This window comes from Chlorocebus sabaeus, chromosome 21 (assembly GCF_047675955.1).
Source record: "Chlorocebus sabaeus isolate Y175 chromosome 21, mChlSab1.0.hap1, whole genome shotgun sequence".
Taxonomy (NCBI): Eukaryota; Metazoa; Chordata; class Mammalia; order Primates; family Cercopithecidae; genus Chlorocebus; species Chlorocebus sabaeus.
Window position 1 is genome coordinate 14,060,837 of NC_132924.1, and position 19,897 is coordinate 14,080,733.

Genomic DNA, 19,897 nt, shown 5'->3' on the forward strand with positions numbered 1-19,897 from the left:
ATGTTGTTATGAAGATATGCAGGGCACACCTGGGTGTCGATCTTTCTGTGTGGTTCCCATGACGGTACCTGTGGCCCTCACTATCTGGCCATCACCTGCACCCTGAGCCTGATCTGCAGGTCTCCTCACTACTGCCCTGTACCCCTGTTACATGAAGGAATTCCTGGGTCCCCCAAACAGGTCTTAGGTCTTTTAAAAAGTCCCCTTTGTCAGAATTCTTCTTCACCTTTTTTCTAGGCCTGTTAAATTTGTATATATCATTTAGGAACTGGTCAAACTATAACCCCAAGCCTTGACGGTCCATTGCCGAGTTTGTATTTCACTCCCTGGGCTCCCTGTGGCCCGGAACCTGGCCCCTTTTCTAGCACTTGTCACAGTTTTAGTCATCCAGAAGATGCTGTCTGTGTGTGAAGAAGCATCTCTGTAACCCACATGTCCAAGATGACCCTCTTCTGACATGTTCCTTCACAGTCATGGTTTCTACTGAAATCACAGATGGAAAAGGCTCCAAGGTCCAGCCGTGCACTGTGGTGGTGACTGTGCTGCCCCGCTACCATGGAAATGACTGTCTGGTCGAGGACCTGTGAGTAACACAATGCCACACAGACATCCTAGCCATTGTTTGTATTTCCTCCAGAGCTGGCTGTCCCCCAAGTTGTTAACAAGTGTCAAAAACGTGTCAGGAACTCATCTTCTCAAGATGGAGCAAATAAAAAAGTCCGGGTGCTATCACTGCAATCCTGCTAACTCATATTTGCATGGCATTTGTGCAGGTGCTTCAGAGCCTATAAAACTGCCACCGCCGCCGCCACCGCCTCCTCCTCCTCCTCCTCCTCCTCCTCCTCCTTCTTCTTCTTCTTCTTCTTTCTTCTTCTTTCTTCTTCTTTCTTCCTCTTTCTTCTTCTTTCCTCTTCTTCTTCCTTTTTTTTTTGAGACAGAGTCTCGCTCTGTCGCCCAGGCTGGAGTGCAGTGGCACGATCTCGGCTCACTGCAAGCTCCGCCTCCCAGGTTCAAGTGACTCTCCTGCCTCAGCCTCCTGAGTAGCTAGGACTATAAGTGCACAGGTGCGCGCCACCATGCCCAACTAATTTTTGGATTTTTAGTAGAGATGGGATCTCACCATATTGGTCAGGCTGGTATTGAACTCCTGACCTCGTGATCTGCCTGCCTGGGCCTCCCAAAGTGCTGAGATTACAGGCCTGAGCCACCGCGCCCAGCCTCAATTTCTTCTCTTTTAAAAACCATTTTTAAAGATATCATTTACATTCCACATAGTTCATCCATTTAAAGTATGCAGTTCCTTGGTTTTAATAATTTATTGAATTATGCAGCCTTCACCATAAGCTAGTTTTAGACAATTTTCCTCATCCCATGAAAATCTTGACTTGTTGGCAGTCACTCCCTTTACCTACCACCCAGCTTCCTCCCACCAGCCCCAGACAACCACAGATCTGTTTCATATCTACAGGTTTGTTGATTCTGAAAATTTCATGTAAGTGAGATAATACAACATACAATCTTAAGTAACTGTCTTTTTTCACTTCGCATATGAATGAATGTTTTCGAGTTTCATCTATGTAGTAGAATGTATCAGCATTTCATTCTTTTTTATTGCTGAATAATATTTTATTGTTTTTGAACATACCATATTTTATTTATTCATTCATTAGTTGATGAATGTGTAGGTTGTTTTCATTTTTTTGGCTATCATGAATCACACTGCTATGAACATTTATGTGCAAGTTTTTGTGTGAGTATGTGATTTCATTTTCCTTGGCTAGGTAACTAGGAGTGGAAACACTGTGTCATACGTTAACTACCAAACCATTTTCCATAGTGGCTGCACCATTATATTTCCACTAGCAATGTGTGAGGGTTCCAGTTTCTTGATATCCTAATCAACAATGGTTATTGTCCTTTTGTTCACAGCTGTTCTAGTTAGTATGAAGTAGTATCTCATTAAGGTTTGGACTTGCATTTCTCCAGTAATTGATGAGGCTGAGCATCTTTTCATGTGCTTTGTATATCTTCCTTGAAGAAATGTCTACTTAGTACTTTACCCATTTTTATATAGGTTATCTGTATTTTTATAATTGATAACCTAATTAAAAGGTTTGTTTCTTGATTCTCAATTCTATTCCATTAGTCTAAATGTCTCTCTTCATACCAGTACTATGCTGCCTTGATTACTATAGTTTAGTAGTAAATTCTGAAACTGAAAAGGCTGAACCCACTAACTTTGTTCTTTTTACAAGGCTGGGTATTTCAGGTCTCTCATATTTCCATATGAGTTTTAGAATCAGCCTGTCAATTTCTGCAAAAACAAAGCAGCACAGGCATGGCACAGTGGCTTTGGTGCCGGCCAGCCTCTTCAGCCTTGCTCTGGCTGGGGCAAACTGGGGCTCCAGACACCTGCTGAAGGGGATGGAAAAACAAAACAAAGCAAAAGCCAGCTGGGATTTTCATAGGGTTTTGTCAAGTCTGTACATCTGTTTGGGGGGGAATATCTTGTATCCTATAACCCTGTTGAATGTGTTTGTTAGTGTTAATGGTTTTTCACTGAATTCCTTGAGATGTTCTGTATATAAGATCATGTCATTTGTCACTAGAGATAATTTTGCTTCTTTCTTTCTAATCTGGATGCCTTCCATTTCTTTTTCTTGCCTAATTCTCTTGACTAGAACCTCCAGTTCAATGCTGAACAGAGTGGCAAGCGTGGAAATCCTGGTCTTCTTCCCCGTTTTTAAGGAGGAAGCACTCAGTCTTTAACCACTTCATATAAGTATTAGCTAGAGGCCTTTCATAGACAACCGTTATCGGGTTGAGGATATTCTCTTCTATTCCTAGTTTGTTGTGTGTGTATTTTTTTATTTATTTTTTGTTGTTGTTGAGACGGAGTCTCGCTTTGTCACCCAGGCTGGAGTGCAGTGGCCGGATCTCAGCTCACTGCAAGCTCCGCCTCCCGGGTTTATGCCATTCTCCTGCCTCAGCCTCCCGAGTAGCTGGAACTACAGGTGCCCGCCACCTCGCCCGGCTAGTTTTTTTGTATTTTTTAGTAGAGACGGGGTTTCACCCGGTTAGCCAGGATGGTCTCGATCTCCTGACCTCGTGATCCGCCCGTCTCAGCCTCCCAAAGTGCTGGGATTACAAGCGTGAGCCACCGCACCCGGCCTGTGTGTGTATTTCATCATAAAAAGGTATTAGATTTTGTTAAATGCTTTTCCTAGGTCTATGGAGATGATTATATGTTTTTTGTCCCTTAGTCTGTTAATTTGTTATGTTTGTGTCCTCTCTAAAATTTCTGTTGAAACTTTATCCCCAATGCGACAGTAGTAAGAGGTGGTGCCTGTAGGAGGTGATTAGGCCGTAAGGGTTCTGCTCTCATAAATGAAATTTGTCACTTTATAAAATGGCTGGAGGGAAATAGCTAGGCCCCCTTTTGTTGTTCTGTCCCTTCCGTCATGTGAGGTCACAGCCTTCTTCCCCTCTGGAGGAGGCGGCAACAGGTGCCACCTTGGAAGCAGAGAGCAGCCTCACCAGACACTGAACCTACTGGTGTCTTGATCTCAGACTTCCCAGATTCCAAAACTGTGAAAATAAATTTCTGTTCTTTATACATTACCCAGTCTCAGGCATTTTATTATAATAGCACAAACAAACTAAGACACAAGTTATATAAAATTGTTTGATTTTCAGATGTTGAATCACTCTTACAGTCTGGGAACAAATTCCGTTTGGTCATGATGTATACATCTTTTTCTGCATGCTAGGTTTGACTTCTAGTACTTTACTGAGAATTTTGTCTATGTTCATAAGAGGTATTGGCCTGTAGTTGTCTTTCTTTTCCTGTGTTGTCTTTGTCTGGTTTTGGTATCAAAATAATACTGGCCCCAATCAGTTTGGAAGTATTCCAAATCTCCATCTGTTGTCTAGGTTGGAGTACAGTGGCACGATCATGGCTTACTGCAACCTTGACCTCCTAGGCTCAAGCCATCCTTCCACCTCAGCCTCCCAAGTAGCTGGGATTATAGGCACATGCCACCATGCCCAGCTAATTTCATCATGTTGCCAAGGCTGGTCTCAAACTCCTGGGCTCAAGCAATCCTCCCATCTTGACCTCCCAAAGTGCTGGGATAACAACTGTGTGCCACCACACCTAGATTCCTTTGCATTCAAATATTTGGAAGATTTTGTGAAGGATGGATAGTGATTCTTCTATAAACATTTACCAGCAAAGTTATTTGGATCTGGCATTTTCTTTGTGGAAATTTTGAAATGACTAGTTCAGTATCTTAACTATTCAGATTTCTGTTTCTTCTTGAGTCAGTTTCAGTAGTTTGTTTCTTTCTAGGAATTTTCCATTTTGTCGACATTCTCTTAATTTTTTTGGCATACAGTTTTGTATGGTGTTCTCTTATAATCCTTCTTATTTCTATATGGTCAGTAAAGATCAATTTTATTCCTGATTTTAGTAATTTAAGTGTTCTCTTTTTCTCTCTCTTATTTTTTGTCTGTCAGTCTAGCTAAAAATTTGTCATTTTGTTGATGTTTTCAAAAAACCAGCTTTTGGCTTCATTGATTTTTGTTGTTGTTGTTGTTGTTTTTCTATTCTTTATTTCATTCATTTCTACACTAATTTTTATTATTATTTTTTCCCCTTGTGCTTGCTCTGGTTTACTTTGATCTTTTTTTTTTTTTTTTAATTTTGTTTCTTAAGGTGAAAAATTAGATTATTGATTTGGCATCTTCTTTATAGCCATTTGTATCTTTAAATTCCCTTCAAGCACTGATTTAGCTGCACCCAATGTGTTTTAGAATGTTGGTGTTTTCATTTATTAATCTCAAAGCATTTTGTAATTCTTGTTGCAATTTCTTCTTTGAACCATTGATTATAATATTTAGGAGAATGTTTTTTACTTTTTCACATATTTGTAATTTTCCAAATTTCTTTTGTCATTGATTTCTAATTATTTAATTCCATCATGGTCAGAGGATATACTCTGTATAATAGCAGTAGTTTAAAATTTATTGAGTTTTGTTTGTGGCCTACTATACGGTGTATTCTAGAAAATGTCCCATGTGCACTTGAAAAGAATATGTATCTGATTTTGTTGGCTAAAATGTTCAATGGCTGTCTGTTAGGTCTATTTGATTTATATTATTGTTTGAGTCTTATGTATCCTTGTTGATTTTCTGCCTAATGGTTCTATCCATTATTAACAGTATTATTGTTTTGAGTTTTCTGTCTGTCCCTTCAGTTCTGTCCATTATTGCTCATGTATATGGAACCTATTGTTAGGTCCCTGTATGTTTACAATTTTTTAATCTTCCTGATGAATTTACCTATATTATCATTAGAAAATGTCCCTCTTTATTGCTACTATCTGTTTTTGTCTAATTTTTTTTTTTGTCTGGTATAGATATAACCACTCTACATGCCTTGCTGTTACTGTTTGCATGTCTCTTTCCATCCTTTTACTTACAACCTAATTTTATCCTTGAACCTAAGCTAGACTCCAGTAGACAGCATATAGTTGAATCTTGGTTTTGTATATAGTCTTACAATCTCTGCCTTTTGATTGGCTCATGTAATCTACTCACATTTATATTATTATTGATGTGGTTGGATGGATTTATGCACGCCATTTTGCTTATTTTTTACATGTCTCATTATTGCTTTGTTCCTCTGTTTCTTTACTGCCTCCTTTTATGTTAAGTATTTTCTAGTATATCATTTTCACTCCTTTAATGATTATTAAGTATGTATTTTAGATATTTTCTTAGTTGTTGCACTCAGGCTTACAATATACACTTTAACTTACTAGAAACTACTTCAAATTTATATTAATTTCAGCAAGATGTAGAAAATTTACTCCTCTATAGATTCATTTCCTCTTCCCTTTTTGTGTCATGATTATTATGTATGTTACATCTATCAGTGTTACAAACCCAACAGTCCAATGTTATAATTATGGTTTTATAAAATGTTCTGTCTTTTTATTTTTTCTTGAGACAGAGTCTCATTCTGTCGCCCAGGCTGGAGTGCAGTGCCACGATCTTGGCTCGCTGCAACCTCCTCCTCCTGGGTTGAAGCAATTCTACTGCCTCAGCCTCTGAAGTAGCTGGTATTACAGGCATGCGTCACTATGCCTGGCTAATTTTGTATTTTTAGTAGAGATGGGATTTCTCCATGTTGGTCAGACTTGTCTCGAACTCCTGACCTCAGGTGATCTGCCCACCCTGGCCTCCCAAAGTGCTGGGATTACAGGTGTGAGCCACTGCACCTGGCCAGTTTTCTGTCTTTTAAATAAACTGGAGAGGAGAGCACAAATATGTTTTTAGAAATTGCTTTTAATGTATATTAATCTTATTTAGTATTTTTGTTTGTCTTCATGTCTTCCTGTGGCTTTAAGTTACCATCTAGTGTCATTTCTTTATTCTTACATATAATAAAATATATAATTTTATTCCCACCTCCCTTATTTGTGTTTTTTTTTTGTTGTTGTTTTTTGTTTTGTTTTGTTTTGTTTTGTTTTGTCTTGAAACGAGGTCTCACCCTGTCGCCCAGGCTGGAGTGCAATGGCATGATCTTGGCTCACTGCAACTTCTGCCTCCCAGATTCAAGTGATTCTCCTCCCTCAGCCTCCCAAGTAGCTGGGATTACAGGTGCACACCACCACACCCAGCTAATTTTTTGTATTTTTAGTAGAGATGGAGTTTCACCATGTTGGCCAGGCTGGTCTTGAACTCTTGACCTCAGGTGATCCACCTGCCGCAGCCTCCCAAAGTGGTGGGATTACAGGCATGAGCCACCGCACCTGGCCTTTGTGTTCTTGTTATATTACATTTCTGTGTGTTATGGGCCCGACAGTACAGCTCTATAGAAATGTCTTTATGGAATGGCTTTTTAAATAAGAAGGGAGAGAAAAAGGTAATTCATGAACTTAATTGTTTAACATTTCTCTGAGTTGCTATTCATTTTCTTCTTACTTTTTTCTTCCTGTTTTTTATAATCTCTATTGCTCTGTCTTCAAGTTTCTAGATTCTTTCTCAAATTTACTTTTAAACATCTCTTTTGTTATAATTATTATATATGTAACTTCAGAATTTCCATTTGGTTCTCTCTATAACTTATAAATTTATAGTTTTTATCTCTTTATTGATAGTCTGTATTTGACTAATCATTGTTCTAACTTCCTTTGATTTTTAAAAATATGTTTTCCTTTCATTCTTTGAATCATGTTTATAATAGCTGTTTCAAAGTCCTTGCTAAATCCAACATTTGAGTCTCCTCATAGGCAGTTTCTATTGCCTGCTTATTTTTCTCATGTTTGGGTCACACTTAATGTTTCTTAGGATGTCTCATAATTTTTCATTGATAACTGGACATTTTAGATAATACATTGCAGCCACTCTGGGGATTGGCCCATCTTCTTTTCCTGGGTTTGTGGTCATTGTTTTTGCTTGTTTGGTCATTGGTTTATATGTTTATTAGTTTGGCAAGATGAATTCTGTGAAGTATACTTCCCCTCGTTGTGCAGCCAGTGATGTTTCTGCTCAGATTTATTTGTTCTTTTTATCTTTAGCTTGGGTTCCTAAGGTTTTAGTCTCCACGAATCACTTAGTGGTCAAGGGTGAGCTTAAACATATGTGTATAGAGCCCATGATGCATTTTCTAATCAATTAGAACATGATTTCTAATTAATCTATTTCTTGCAATGACCCACTGCAATGTGTCCAGATGAAAATTTATATTTTATCCCAGCACTTTGGGAGGCCGAGGCGGGCGGATCACGAGGTCAGGAGATCGAGACCATCCTGGCTAACACGGTGAAACCCCGTCTCTACTAAAAAATACAAAAAACTAGCCGGGCACTGTGGCGGGCGCCTGTAGTCCCAGCTACTCGGGAGGCTGAGGCAGGAGAATGGCGTGAACCCGGGAGGCGGAGCTTGCAGTGAGCTGAGATCCGGCCACTGCACTCCAGCCTGGGCGGCAGAGCAAGACTCTGTTTCAAAAAAAAGAAAAAAAAAAAAAGAAAAGAAAATTTCTATTTTATATATTTGGAAACTGAGGCTCATTTATTCTCTTAAACAATACTCTTGAGCTCATACAGCAGATAAATTGCAGAGCAAGGGCTGGAACTGGCCTTTGACCACATGCATAGGCCTCTTTTCACAATATTGTGTTATCTTTTCCAGTGCAAGTAAGTATGCTGTTTGTAAATAAGTAAATAAATACCCAATTATTGAAACCCGTTGTCATAAACTCCGGCCAGCTGTAGCACGGTGGTATCTCTGTCTGGCTCTGGAATACATTCTTTCACTTGCCATGATGCTTCTATATTAGTAGCTGATTTCTTGTGCCTTTTTTACTTCTGATAAAAGGAGTTTTTGTGAAATTTTATATTATGGCTTACTGCGTCTTTTTAGAGTTTCCGTTGCACAGACCAATTCTCCTTTGCATCATTCTCTTTCTACCCTGACCTGTCCAAGAGGTATTTTTGCAACAAATTCCATCCCACTCTTGGTAGGCAGGGTGAGAAGTTTTGCCACGTGTTGGAACAGTAATGATAACTCTTGTGTTTCCTTCAGGTATGATTCCAGCCTGAAAAACCTGTCTACCCTCCAGCTGATGGGGAGTTACACAGAAATCAGGAACTACATCACTGTGATCACCAGAATCCTGAGTCGTTTGTCTAAGGAGGACAAAACTGCCTCCTGCCACCAATGGTCACGAATACAGGATGCATTAATTTCTTCAGTATGCAAATTAGCTTTTGTAGATCAGGTATGGCCCAGAGGAGGGTGAGTTTGTGTCTGTAAACCTTTATCAAGTGGCAGGGCTCATGATTGGCTGGCTCACTAGCAAGTGGTCATGCTTATGAAACACAGGCAAGAAATGAGACCAAGAGGGCCAGCCAGTTCAGTTCCCATACATGGCTGTGGTCTCTCTAGTCAGCTGATGTATATCACAAATGAATGCTGCTGGTTTATAAAAGAGAGAATGGCCAAGTCAATCATTGTTACAGATCATTCTGCTCAAGTTTGTTTAAGTACAACTTATGTAAAACAGTCTGATTCTATCTTGGAGGGTTAAGTTCATGATTGTGTGCAGCTTCTGAAGAAATCATGTATTCAAATGTGACTGTCTTTGCTCACAGAATTTCTGCAACTGCTATCTTATAATTGTCAATAGAGAATATTCACATCTACAAAGAATACATCCTATTTCATTACAATTACCATTACTTCACTTGATGTAATTTTTTTCTCATTCTTCCTGACCCTTTTTAAAAATGTTACTTAGCTCTGGCTGGGCGTGGTGGCTCACGCCTATAATCCCAGCACTTTGGGAGGCCGAGGCAGGCGGATCACGAAGTCAAGAGATCGAGACCATCCTGGCTAACACAGTGAAACCCCGTCTCCACTAAAAAAACACACACACAAAATTTAGCCGGGAGTGGTGGCAGGCGCCTGTAGTCCCAGCTACTCAAGAGGCTGAGGCAGGAGAATGGCGTGAACCCAGGAGGCAGAGCTTGCAGTGAGCTGAGATCGCACCACTGCACTCCAGCCTGGGCGACAGAGCGGTACTCCATCTGAAAGAAAGAAAGAAATGTTGCTTAGCTCTGTGCCCTTATTTCATCAGCGCTCGTGTCAGTTCCCTGGTGGGGTGTGCTGAGGATGTCCAGGGGGCACATTGAGGGGAGATGCTGGATTTCCAGGAAAACTGGACACCACAGTAATGGTCTCTCTACAGAAGATCTGGCCTCCAATTGGTCTCTTGGCCAAAAAGCAGGGAATCTGTGCTATTTCTACATAGGCAAAATGTAACTTTAACCCAAACAAGCTAATTTTCCTCTCCCTGCATTTTCTTTTTGTTTTGTTGTTGTTTCTCCCGGTCAGGAAGAAATGATTGGTTCTGTTCTTATGTTGAGGGACCTCGTGAGCTTCTCTAATAAGGTAAGTGCAATTTTTTCCCAAGAATATTTTCCTGCTATTTTATATAGTTTTGAGGGACATGATCAGTTCTTGAAAAATATACTGCCCGGAATCATATTTTGACACTTAGATTAGAAATGTGATTTTCCCTTAAGAATTCATCTGAATAGCAAAACCCATCTCAGATATTTTGAATATAGAAATATGGAATCCAGTCCAGGAGCGGTGGCTCACACCTGTAATCCCAGCACTTTGGGAGGCCAAGGCAGGCAGATGACGAAGTCAGGAGTTCAAGACCAGCCTGACCAACATGGTCAAACCCTGTCTCTACTAAAAATATAAAAATTAGCCAGGCATGGTGGTGTGCACCTGTAATCTCAGCTACTCAGGAGAAGTACTCTACTGAGACAGTAGAATCGCTTGAACCCAGAAGGTGGAGGTTGCAGTGAGCCGAGATGGTGCCACTGTACTACAGCCTGGGTAACACAGCGAGACTCTGTCAGAAAAGGGAAGGGAAGGGAAGGGAAGGGAAGGGAAGAAGGGAAGGGAAGAAGGGAAGGGAAGGGAAGGGAAGGGAAGGGAAGGGAAGGGAAGGGAAGGGAAGGGAAGGGAAGGGAAGGGAAGGGAAGGGAAGGGAAGGGAAGGGAAGGGAAGGGAAGGGAAGGGAAGGGAAGGGAAGGGAAGGGAAGGGAAGGGAAGGGAAGGGAAGGGAAGGGAAGGGAAGGGAAGGGAAGGGAAGGGAAGGGAAGGGAAGGGAAGGGAAGGGAAGGGAAGGGAAGGGAAGGGAAGGGAAGGGAAGGGAAGGGAAGGGAAGGGAAGGGAAGGGAGAGAAAGGGAGAAAGGGAAAGAAAAGAAAGAAAAGAAAGAAGAAAGAAGGAAAGAAAGAAAGAAGGAAAGAAAAGAAAAAGAAAGAAAGAAAGAAGGAAAGAAGGAAGGGAGGAAAGAAAGAAAGAAAGAAAGAAAGAAAGAAAGAAAGAAAGAAAGAAAGAAGAGAGAAAGAGAGAAAGAGAGAAAGAGAGAAAGAGAGAAAGAAAGAAAGAAAGAAAGAAAGAAAGAAAGAAAGAAAGAAAGAAAGAAAGAAAGAGAGAAAGAAAGAAGGGAGGGAGGGAGGGAGGGAGGCAGGGAAGGAAGGAAGGAAGGAAGGGAAGGGAATGAGGGAGGGAGGAAAGAAGGAAGGAAGGAAGGATGGAAGGAAGGAAGGAAGGAAGGAAGGAAGGAAGGAAGGAAGGAAGGAAGGAAGGACGGAAGGAAGGAAGGAAGGACGGAAGGAAGGAAGGAAGGGAAAGAAAGAAATTTGGAATCCCAAAGTAGAAATGGATGAGAACACATACTGTCCATGCTATGAATACTTTTGGTGAGGGGCTTGTTCTTTATTGGTAACACATGGCATTGGGTTTTCCCTTCGTCGCATCTTCTTTTCTTCTTGAGTCTCTGGCACGCTTTCCTCCCCGTCGGCTGATGCCTGCATTGCTGCTTGAGAGATGAGAAGAACACGCGTCATTCTCTTATCTACTTCCAGTCTGTGAATCTAACTGTGGCCATGCTCTGTCACCATAGAAGGAATCTCCAGCCCCTGCATGGGCTTCTCCCTTTATTTGTGTAGAGCTCTCCTCCAGGCTCCCCTCATTGTCCCTCATCTCAGTCTGAGTGAGGGGGTGCCCCAGCGTTAGACAATGTCCAACCTGCGTGGCTGCAGGTAGCACAGTCCTGCTCCTGTCCACCTTGCCTTCTCTGGAGATCATCTCTTTTCATTTTCCACTCTTTGCTGCTGCTTCCACTTCTGTCTGCTGAATGATCCTGCACATGCTTAGAATCTCATTTATTTTTTTTAAAAAAATCCCTCCAGTGAAATCAAACCTGCTTCCAGCTTCCACCCAGCTTTCATGTTCCTCTTCACAGCAGAGCATTTAAAAAGTGAGTTCTGAGCCTGCTATGGGCTATACTTGTTGCCTCTTGTGTGTGTGTCTTTTTAAGAGATGAGGTCTCACTGGGTTGCTCAGGCTGCCTCAAACTCCTGGACTCAAGCCATCCTCCTGCCTTGGCCTTCCAAGGACCTGGGACCACAGGTGCGCATCACCACATCTGGTTTCTCATACATTTTAGATCATCGAACTCTGGCTTCCATCTCCATCTCCACACTGCCGCTGCTCCTGCCAAAGTCATAGCAGATCTCCATCTGGCCAAATCCACTGGATACGCTCTGCTCCCCATTCTCTCCCTCCCAGGGACTTTCTGTGGGGCTCACCCTGCTTTGGAGGACACACTCTTCTCTTGGCTTCATGACATGGTTTCTTGGTTGGCCTTCTTGGCTGACTCCTGTTGGCTCCTCCCATCTACAGTTACATGGTCAGTGCCTCAAGGCTTTGTCTTGGGCCACCTAGATTCTCTGCCCACACCTCCTCCCTATGTGATCTCATCCACTCCTTCCACTTTACATCCATCTGATAGGGACTCTACATCCTACACCTCCAACCCAAACCTGACTCAAGCACCCCATACACACACATATAACTATACGCTCTCATTTCCACAGGGGTTGAAACTGCACAGACCCAGCATGGCAGAGTGGGCTCCTCCTCTGACCCCTTCTAACCCCGTGTTCCTCCTACTTTCCTCAGCCCAGGACAGGGCGGCGCCGTCCATGCAGAATCCCATGTTAAAACCCAGGTGTCACCAGAGTCCTTTCTTCCCCTCATCCATTCACTTATAACGAAGTCTTGTCTGTTCTTCCTCAAACACATAGCTAGAATCTTTCTATCTCTCCTACCTCTACTGCCCCCCACCTGAATCCAAGCATATGTCATTTCTCATCCAGGCTGGCACGTTCTCTCACTGTCCTGTCCTCCCTGCCTCCTCTCAGGTCACCTTAGAATACATGCTACACACAGCAGTCGAGTCATTGTAAAAGCCTGAGTCAGTGAGTGTCATTCTCCTGCTCAGCACTTCCCATGGCTACTCATTGTGTGCAGAATAGAAACCAAACATCTTATGCACCTACAGTGTCTAGCTCCTTCTTTCCTTCTGTCCTCCTCTCCTGGCTTTTCTCCCCCTTCCTAGCCATCCTCCAGGAGTACTGCCTTGATCCTTTTTCTGCAGTGCCCTCCCCTTGGCTTCTCAAAGAGCTGACCTTTCATTGACTCTCAGCACAAATGCTACTTTCTTAGAGACATTGTCCTAGACCCACCATCTGAAGTCATCCTTCCTGTTACAGGCTATCTCTTTCAATATTTTCACAACAGCAACTATCTCATTTATTTATTTATTGCTGCTCTTCCTCCACTGGAATGTCAACTCCCTGATACCAGGGACCTTCCTCTTCGGTGCAGAAATACCATATACGTGACACATGGCAGAAGCTCAGGAGAGATGGGGAATGGATATAGGAAAGGTGGCTGGATGGCCCTGTCCTCCTTCCATCCCTCCTCCCTCCTCACTGAGGGCCGCTCAACCCAACAATCTCCAGTCTAGGTGGGACAGCATCATCATTCTCCTCTGTTCTGATTAGCTGTCTTCATAAACAACACACCGGGTCATGTCATCTGTTTGTTCAGAATACTTGATGGCTTTCTAGTAGTTTGAGGACAAAATCCGATTGTTCTTCTTTTTTAATTTTTCAGACAGAGTCTTACTCTGTCACCCAGGCTGGAGTGCAGTGGTGCAATCTCAGCTCACTGCAACCTCCGCCTCCCAGGTTCAAGCGATTCTCCTGTCTCAGCCTCCTGAGTACCTGGGATGACAGGTGCACGCCACCATACCCAGCCAATTTTTGTATTTTTAGTAGAGACAGTGTTTCACCTTGTTGGTCAGGCTGGTCTCGAACTCCTGACCTCAGGTGATCCACTCGACTTGGCCTCCCAAAGTGCTGGGATTAAAGGCGTGAGCCACCGCACCCAGCCCGATTGTGCTTTGTATCATACGAGGACTTCATCCGTTTTTGCCTGACTCTCTGCACCTCATTGTGCACGCAGCCCAACATAAGCAGCTTCAGTGTGTGGGCATTCGGGATGCCCCTTATGTCCTTGAAATGGTATGTTTTCCCGTAACTGGAGCTTCTTCCCCTGGAAAAATATTACTTTCTCTTCAAGGATAGATTCAAATGCCACTTTCTCCATGAAATCTTCACAAAGATCTGAAGGCAGAGTTCATTTTGTTTGAGACAAATTTGTACGTGACTTTGTTTTAGCACTTCAACACCTTTGTTTTGTAATTTCTTTTTGTACATCTGTCTTCCAACTTTAGACTACTTAGCCTCTTAAGACACAAACTTAATGCAGTTAAGTTTTTAGTTGAAATAACGTTAGCTGCTATAACAGATAACCCTGAAATCCCAGAAGCTGAATACAACCGATGTTTTTTCTTCATTCGCACACATTCCATAGCAGGTTTTCAGTGGCTGGTCTCCCTCGTGGTGACTCAGGGACTCTGGCCCCATCCATCTTGTGCCCCCAACACCTCCACTCTGTGGTTTCCTAAGTCAGGGGAATGGCGCATGGAGAAGGTATGCTGCCTGTCAGCCGTGTGGCCCTGCAGGTGCACACCTCGCTGCATTCACCTTCCCCTGGTGAGCACACATGGCCTCACCTGGACTTGAGGCACCTGGAAAATGGAATTACTTCCCAGCGATGACCCTACATGAGGCTCCAGAGCACAAATCTGGTAGATATCAAATCATTCCCGCCACTGTCCCTGTCTCGTGCATCTCTGAACCCCAGGGTCTGCCACAGTTCTTAGTTCAGAGTGGGAAATAAAACTGAACATGATTGTCCTCTTAAAGTGACCATTTCTGATATTTTTGGTCCAAAAAGTGGGCATTGTGAAAGTGGGCATAGTATATTCTTTAAAGCATTTGTTTAATTTAAAAACTATTCTTTCATTTTAAGTCCTAATATCCGTGGTAAGCTACCTCATGTAAAGGGCTTTTAATAGTGGTTTAAATGCATTTCCAAACTAGTGTAACCTTATTGTTGGTGAAAGAACTAGATTTTAAAAGGTATATCTAAGCCATTAGATATCATTGTGGTTAAATAAGCATGGCCAATAGAAAACAGAATCTCAATTTCATTTCATGGACACACTTTATCTAGCAATTGCTAGGAGCTTCTAGGGTACAAAGAAGAAAAAGATTAGTCTGTGTCTTTTAAGCATCGATGAATGAAGTTGCAAATAGATATATTTCAATAAATATGCTTAGTCCTATGATTAGGAGAATGACAAAATTCTGCACAAACACAAGCAGCGGTGCAGCTGACTTTGTCTCGTGGACATTTGAGGTTGGTTTTAAAAGATATGTAGTAGGGCCTGCTGCGGTGGCTCGCGTCTGTAATCCCAGCACTTTGGGAGGCTGAGCCAGGCGGATCGCAAGGTCAGGAGTTCCAGACTAGCCTAGCCAGCATGGTGAAACCCCGTCTCTACTAAAAATACAAAAATTAGCTGGGCATGGTGGTGCACACCTGTAATCCTAGCTACTCGGGAGGTTGAGGCAGGAGAATCGCTTGAACCTTGGAGGCGGAAGTTGCAGTGAGCGGAGATCGCACCATTGCACTCAAGCCTAGGTGACAGAGCAAGACTCTGTATCAGATTAAAAAAAAAAAAAAAACATAGTAAAGAATCATAGTTTTGTTAGATGTGGTAATGGCATTGTGGGCATGTTTTTAGAAAGAGTCCTCATCTATCAGTACTACACACTAAATTGTTCATGGATAAAAATAATATCTGAGATTTGCTTTTTGCTTTTAAATATTTTTTAAAAGTTGAGTAGAGAATAGAAGAAAGAATATTCAGGTGAATAATTGTTAAAGTTGGGTGATAGGCATATTATACTACTATACTATTCTCTCTACTTTCGTGTAGATTTGAAAGGGGACTACATTAAGAGTTCAGAAAAATCAAGAGAAGTCCAAGCATGTCTGTAGACCCAGTGCTTGGGAGGCTGAGGTGGGAGGATCATGTGAACCCAGGAGTTCAAGTCTGCAGGGAGTGGTGCTTGTGCCACTGCACTCCAGCCTGGGGGACAGGGTGAGACCCCATCTCTAAACAGAGAGAGACACAGAGAGAGAGAGAGAGAGAGAGAAGGAGGGGGAGAGAGAGAGAGAGAGAGAGAGAGAGGAGAAGGAAAAGAGAGAGAGAAAAGTAGGATGGATTTTGCCAATCCAAACGAGGGTAAAGGTACTGCAGGTGGGGAATCTCTAGGGCAAAAAGAAAAAGCTTCAATTCTTTGGGAACAATAAGAGATTCAGGTGGCTTGAGATTAGAATGCACATAGGTAATGGGGAGGGAGAAGGCTGTGGGAGGAGGTGGGGGCCAATTTGTGAAGGGATTTGCCAAGTGGTTGTTGGGGTTTAAACCAAGTAACATCATAAAACATAGACGCCATTTATTTTCCTTTGGTCAAGAGGCTGAATATCAGAAAGCAACCTGTTACTTAGGAAGTTGGCCAATAATCACCTAAAGACAAACCTGGACTTAAATCCAGTTCTCTCAGCCTGTAGTTCAGTCATCTTAATTCCTTATAATAATCAAAGAGGCAAGAATATATGCATCATACTCCGTGAAGCATTTTATTGACATCTTTTCGGTTTGTGCAGCTAAATTTTATGAGTGCAGTTCTCATCTTCAAATATACCCGGGCGCTCCTTGCTCAGGGCCAGTCCTCAGGGCCATTTGTGGTTGACAAAGGAGTGAGGCTTGAACTCATCGGTCTCATATCTAGAATCTGGGAAGTCTCTGAGCAAGGAAACTCAAAGGAGGAAGGCTATCTACATGAAGAAGGAATTACGGTCATCTCAGATTTATTGTTGGTAAGTCACACTTTTTCTCCATCCATAAAAATACTATTTCCCTCTCCCAGGATGTTAACCTGTATTTGTAATTGCTTCTCAAAACCAAAAACAGAATCAGTTTCTGAAGTACTGTGTTTATTTTTCTGGGTGGCAGTTTGGTATTTGGAGACTTTCATTTTGAATTTTAAGTATTTCATGGTAATAGTATAAGGTTGCCAGTGAAACCTTGCTTCTATTTTATCCTTTTTTGTTTTGGTAGGTTTTCATCTGGGATACTTGGGATGTTTGACTCAGAAACATTATTTCTCAGGATACTTTCTGGGTTTTTTTTTTGAGGAATGATGTGAAGTAATGCAAATGATTTATTACACGCAGTAATTCTTAAAGTAGCCCTGCTGATACATAACTGCTTAAAAAGGCCAAAGTTTATTTCATTTATTTCTGCTCTGGTAACTTTGGAAATTGTCTCTGAGATTTTTTTATTTTTACTTTATTAAATGGCCAGTGCTTTCAAGAAGAAGTAAGTGAATAGGCTTCTGGCCTTACTCTCCTGCCAATTTAGCATCCCTCTCCAGTCTTGCTGGCTTATTTAACTGATGGCTACTGTAACATTTGGGAAATTAACAAGTAAATAGTCTATCTGAACCTACTAATAATCATCACCATTACTCTTGAGTGTTTAAGAACATTCGTTGCCTACGTACCCAGCACTGAGTCCTAAGGCCTGCACTCTTGCTTCCTGCCATCCAATCTAACTTGAGATGGGCTATCTTTTTAACTACTTTTCCCCTCTCCCCTGGTCTGGATTCAAGACAGTTCGCACATTTGTGTTATAAACACCCCACTCCCTGTACTCTGTGTTTCAGGGTTGTCTCCCTTTGAACCACGTTAGCACTGGGCAGATGGAGTTCCGGACGCTTTTTCATTACAACCTTCAGAGCTCTGTCCAGAGCCTGGGATCTGTCCAGGTGCATTTACCTGGTGACCTTGCTGGACACAATCCTGCTGGGGCAGAGACACAGAGCCCATGCTACATTAGCCAGCTCATACTCTTCAAGAAGAACCCATATCCAGGGGGCCAAGCTCCTGGGCAGGTACAAGCTGACAGATGACCTGCTACTTCTAATGACTATTTCAAATTTGCAGTAATTGGGCTTTAATGACAAAAAAAAAGAGACTAGGTTGGCATATTTGCACTGGTTTTTTGCATGTTTGCACTCTCTGAGTGTCAAGAGGGACCACTTAGAACATGTTGCTGACTCTACTCCTCTTAGAAGATTAACTTCTTCAGAAAACTCCTGGCAAAACTAGATTTCACTTGTATCTGGGTCACTGGGCCCATTCAGTGTTTCCTTGAGGCCTTCTAATCCATTGTCAGAGAAAAGAAGGCTCTGGGGCATTGTAGCATGTGATGCAGTGATTATGCAAGCATTGTGGCCAATCACGTCTTTTTTTTTTTTTTTTTTTTGAGACAGAGTCTTGCTGTGTCGCCCAGGCTGGAGTGCAGAGGCGCAATCTCAGCTCACTGCAGCCTCCGCCTCCTGGGTTCAAGCGATTCTCCTGCCTCAGTCTCCTGAGTAGCTGGGACTACAGGCACCCGCCACCACGCCCGGCTAATTTTTTCTTGCATTTTTAGTGGAGACAGGTTTTCACCATGTTAGCCAGAATGGTATCGATCTCCTGACCTCGCGATCCGCCCACCTCAGCCTCCCAAAGTGCTGGGATTATAGGCATGACCCACCGCGCCCAGCCAATCTTGTCTTTAGATCAATGAAGATATGGTTCTAACATCAAATGCGGAGTATACCTGAATGACACTTAAGAAGGGTTTGCTGAGGACATGGCAGTGCTTACCCCCATCCTCCCTGCTCACTGGAGAGGCACAGCTGGGCTGAACCTGCAGGGTGGCCCCTGGCTCCCTGGGAGGTCAGGAGAAACAGGGGACCACAGTGAAAGGGGGATGTGAGGATGGGGAAGTCAGGGAGGATTGTCCCAGCCACTTGGCAATTTTGTAGACATCCACTCAGAAGCTTTGTGAATTACCCCAGGGTCACCGTAAGCGAGTTTGGAAGGGCAGAGAGCAAGGATTCTCTATATTTCTGTAGCCCCAGAGCCCAGTCTGGCTCAAGTACGTGGCTCATTTGGTGACCCAACAAATGTCTGATGGATATATGGACAAATAAATGAGATACATCTTATTTTGGTCAAAAAATGCTCATCTTTTACAGCATTTGCTTTTTTAAATGGAAATGGAAATGGCTAATCAGCATATGAAAATAAATCAAACTAACAAGCAATAACAAACACAAATTAAAATGATTTTTTTTAAACTTACAAAAGTGCAATTACTTAAAAACACTTACTGCTTGTGGAGGTGCAGTGAGTAAACCATGGCGTTCGTCAGTGTGACCTTTTGGAAAGCACTTTGTCAACTAGGCATCCAGCAACAACCTGGCCTACACTGTTACACTTGTAAGAATCCATGCTGGGGAAATGAGAAAAGATTTGTTCAGAGCAAGATGTCTCGTCTTATTTATTTACTCAAAACAACATTATTTGTGATAACTCAAATAGAAATGTACCTAAGTGTTCAACATAGGGATAGAGTTCATATACAGTTAATTGATATTATGTCAATTAGGGAATTTTAGTAATTTGGGAAGACTGCAAAAATATAGACAACTGAGGCTGGGCACGGTGACTCATGCCTGTAATCCCAGCACTTTGGGAGGCCGAGGCAGGTGGATCACCTGAGGTCAGGAGTTCAAGACCAGCCTGACCAACATAGTGAAACCCCCGTGTCTACTAAAAATACAAAAATTAGCTGAGCGTGGTGACGCACGCCTGTAGTCCCAGTTATTTGGGAGGCTGGGGCAGGAGAATTGCTTGAACCCGGAGGCAGAGGTTGCAGTGAGCCAAGATCACACGACTGCACTCCAGCCTGGGCGACAGAGCAAGATTCTGTGTCAAAAATATATATATGTGTGTGTGTGTGTACACATCTCTCTCTATATAGATATAGACGACTAAATTGTCTGCCAAATATGTACTCTATTACATAGCAAAATTTGATACTCAACATCCTGAAATATGATTTGTTTGAGCAATGGGACTATAGAAAAGCTGTTCTTCACTCTTCTATATACTTTTCTATACCTTCCTGATTATCTACAATGAGC

General features: G+C 42.4%; 1 protein-coding gene across 1 annotated transcript in view; it reads left to right on the top strand.

Annotated features, from left to right (window-relative positions):
• Window positions 1–19,897, top strand: part of PKD1L1 (polycystin 1 like 1, transient receptor potential channel interacting) — a 180,985-nt gene that overhangs the window by 76,900 nt on the left and 84,188 nt on the right. Inside the window, exons 24-28 of the mRNA XM_073008857.1 lie at window positions 472–583; window positions 8,593–8,788; window positions 9,904–9,960; window positions 16,524–16,736; window positions 17,585–17,812. Coding sequence (XP_072864958.1) covers window positions 472–583; window positions 8,593–8,788; window positions 9,904–9,960; window positions 16,524–16,736; window positions 17,585–17,812 — 806 coding nt within the window. The remainder of the gene's footprint in view (window positions 1–471; window positions 584–8,592; window positions 8,789–9,903; window positions 9,961–16,523; window positions 16,737–17,584; window positions 17,813–19,897) is intronic.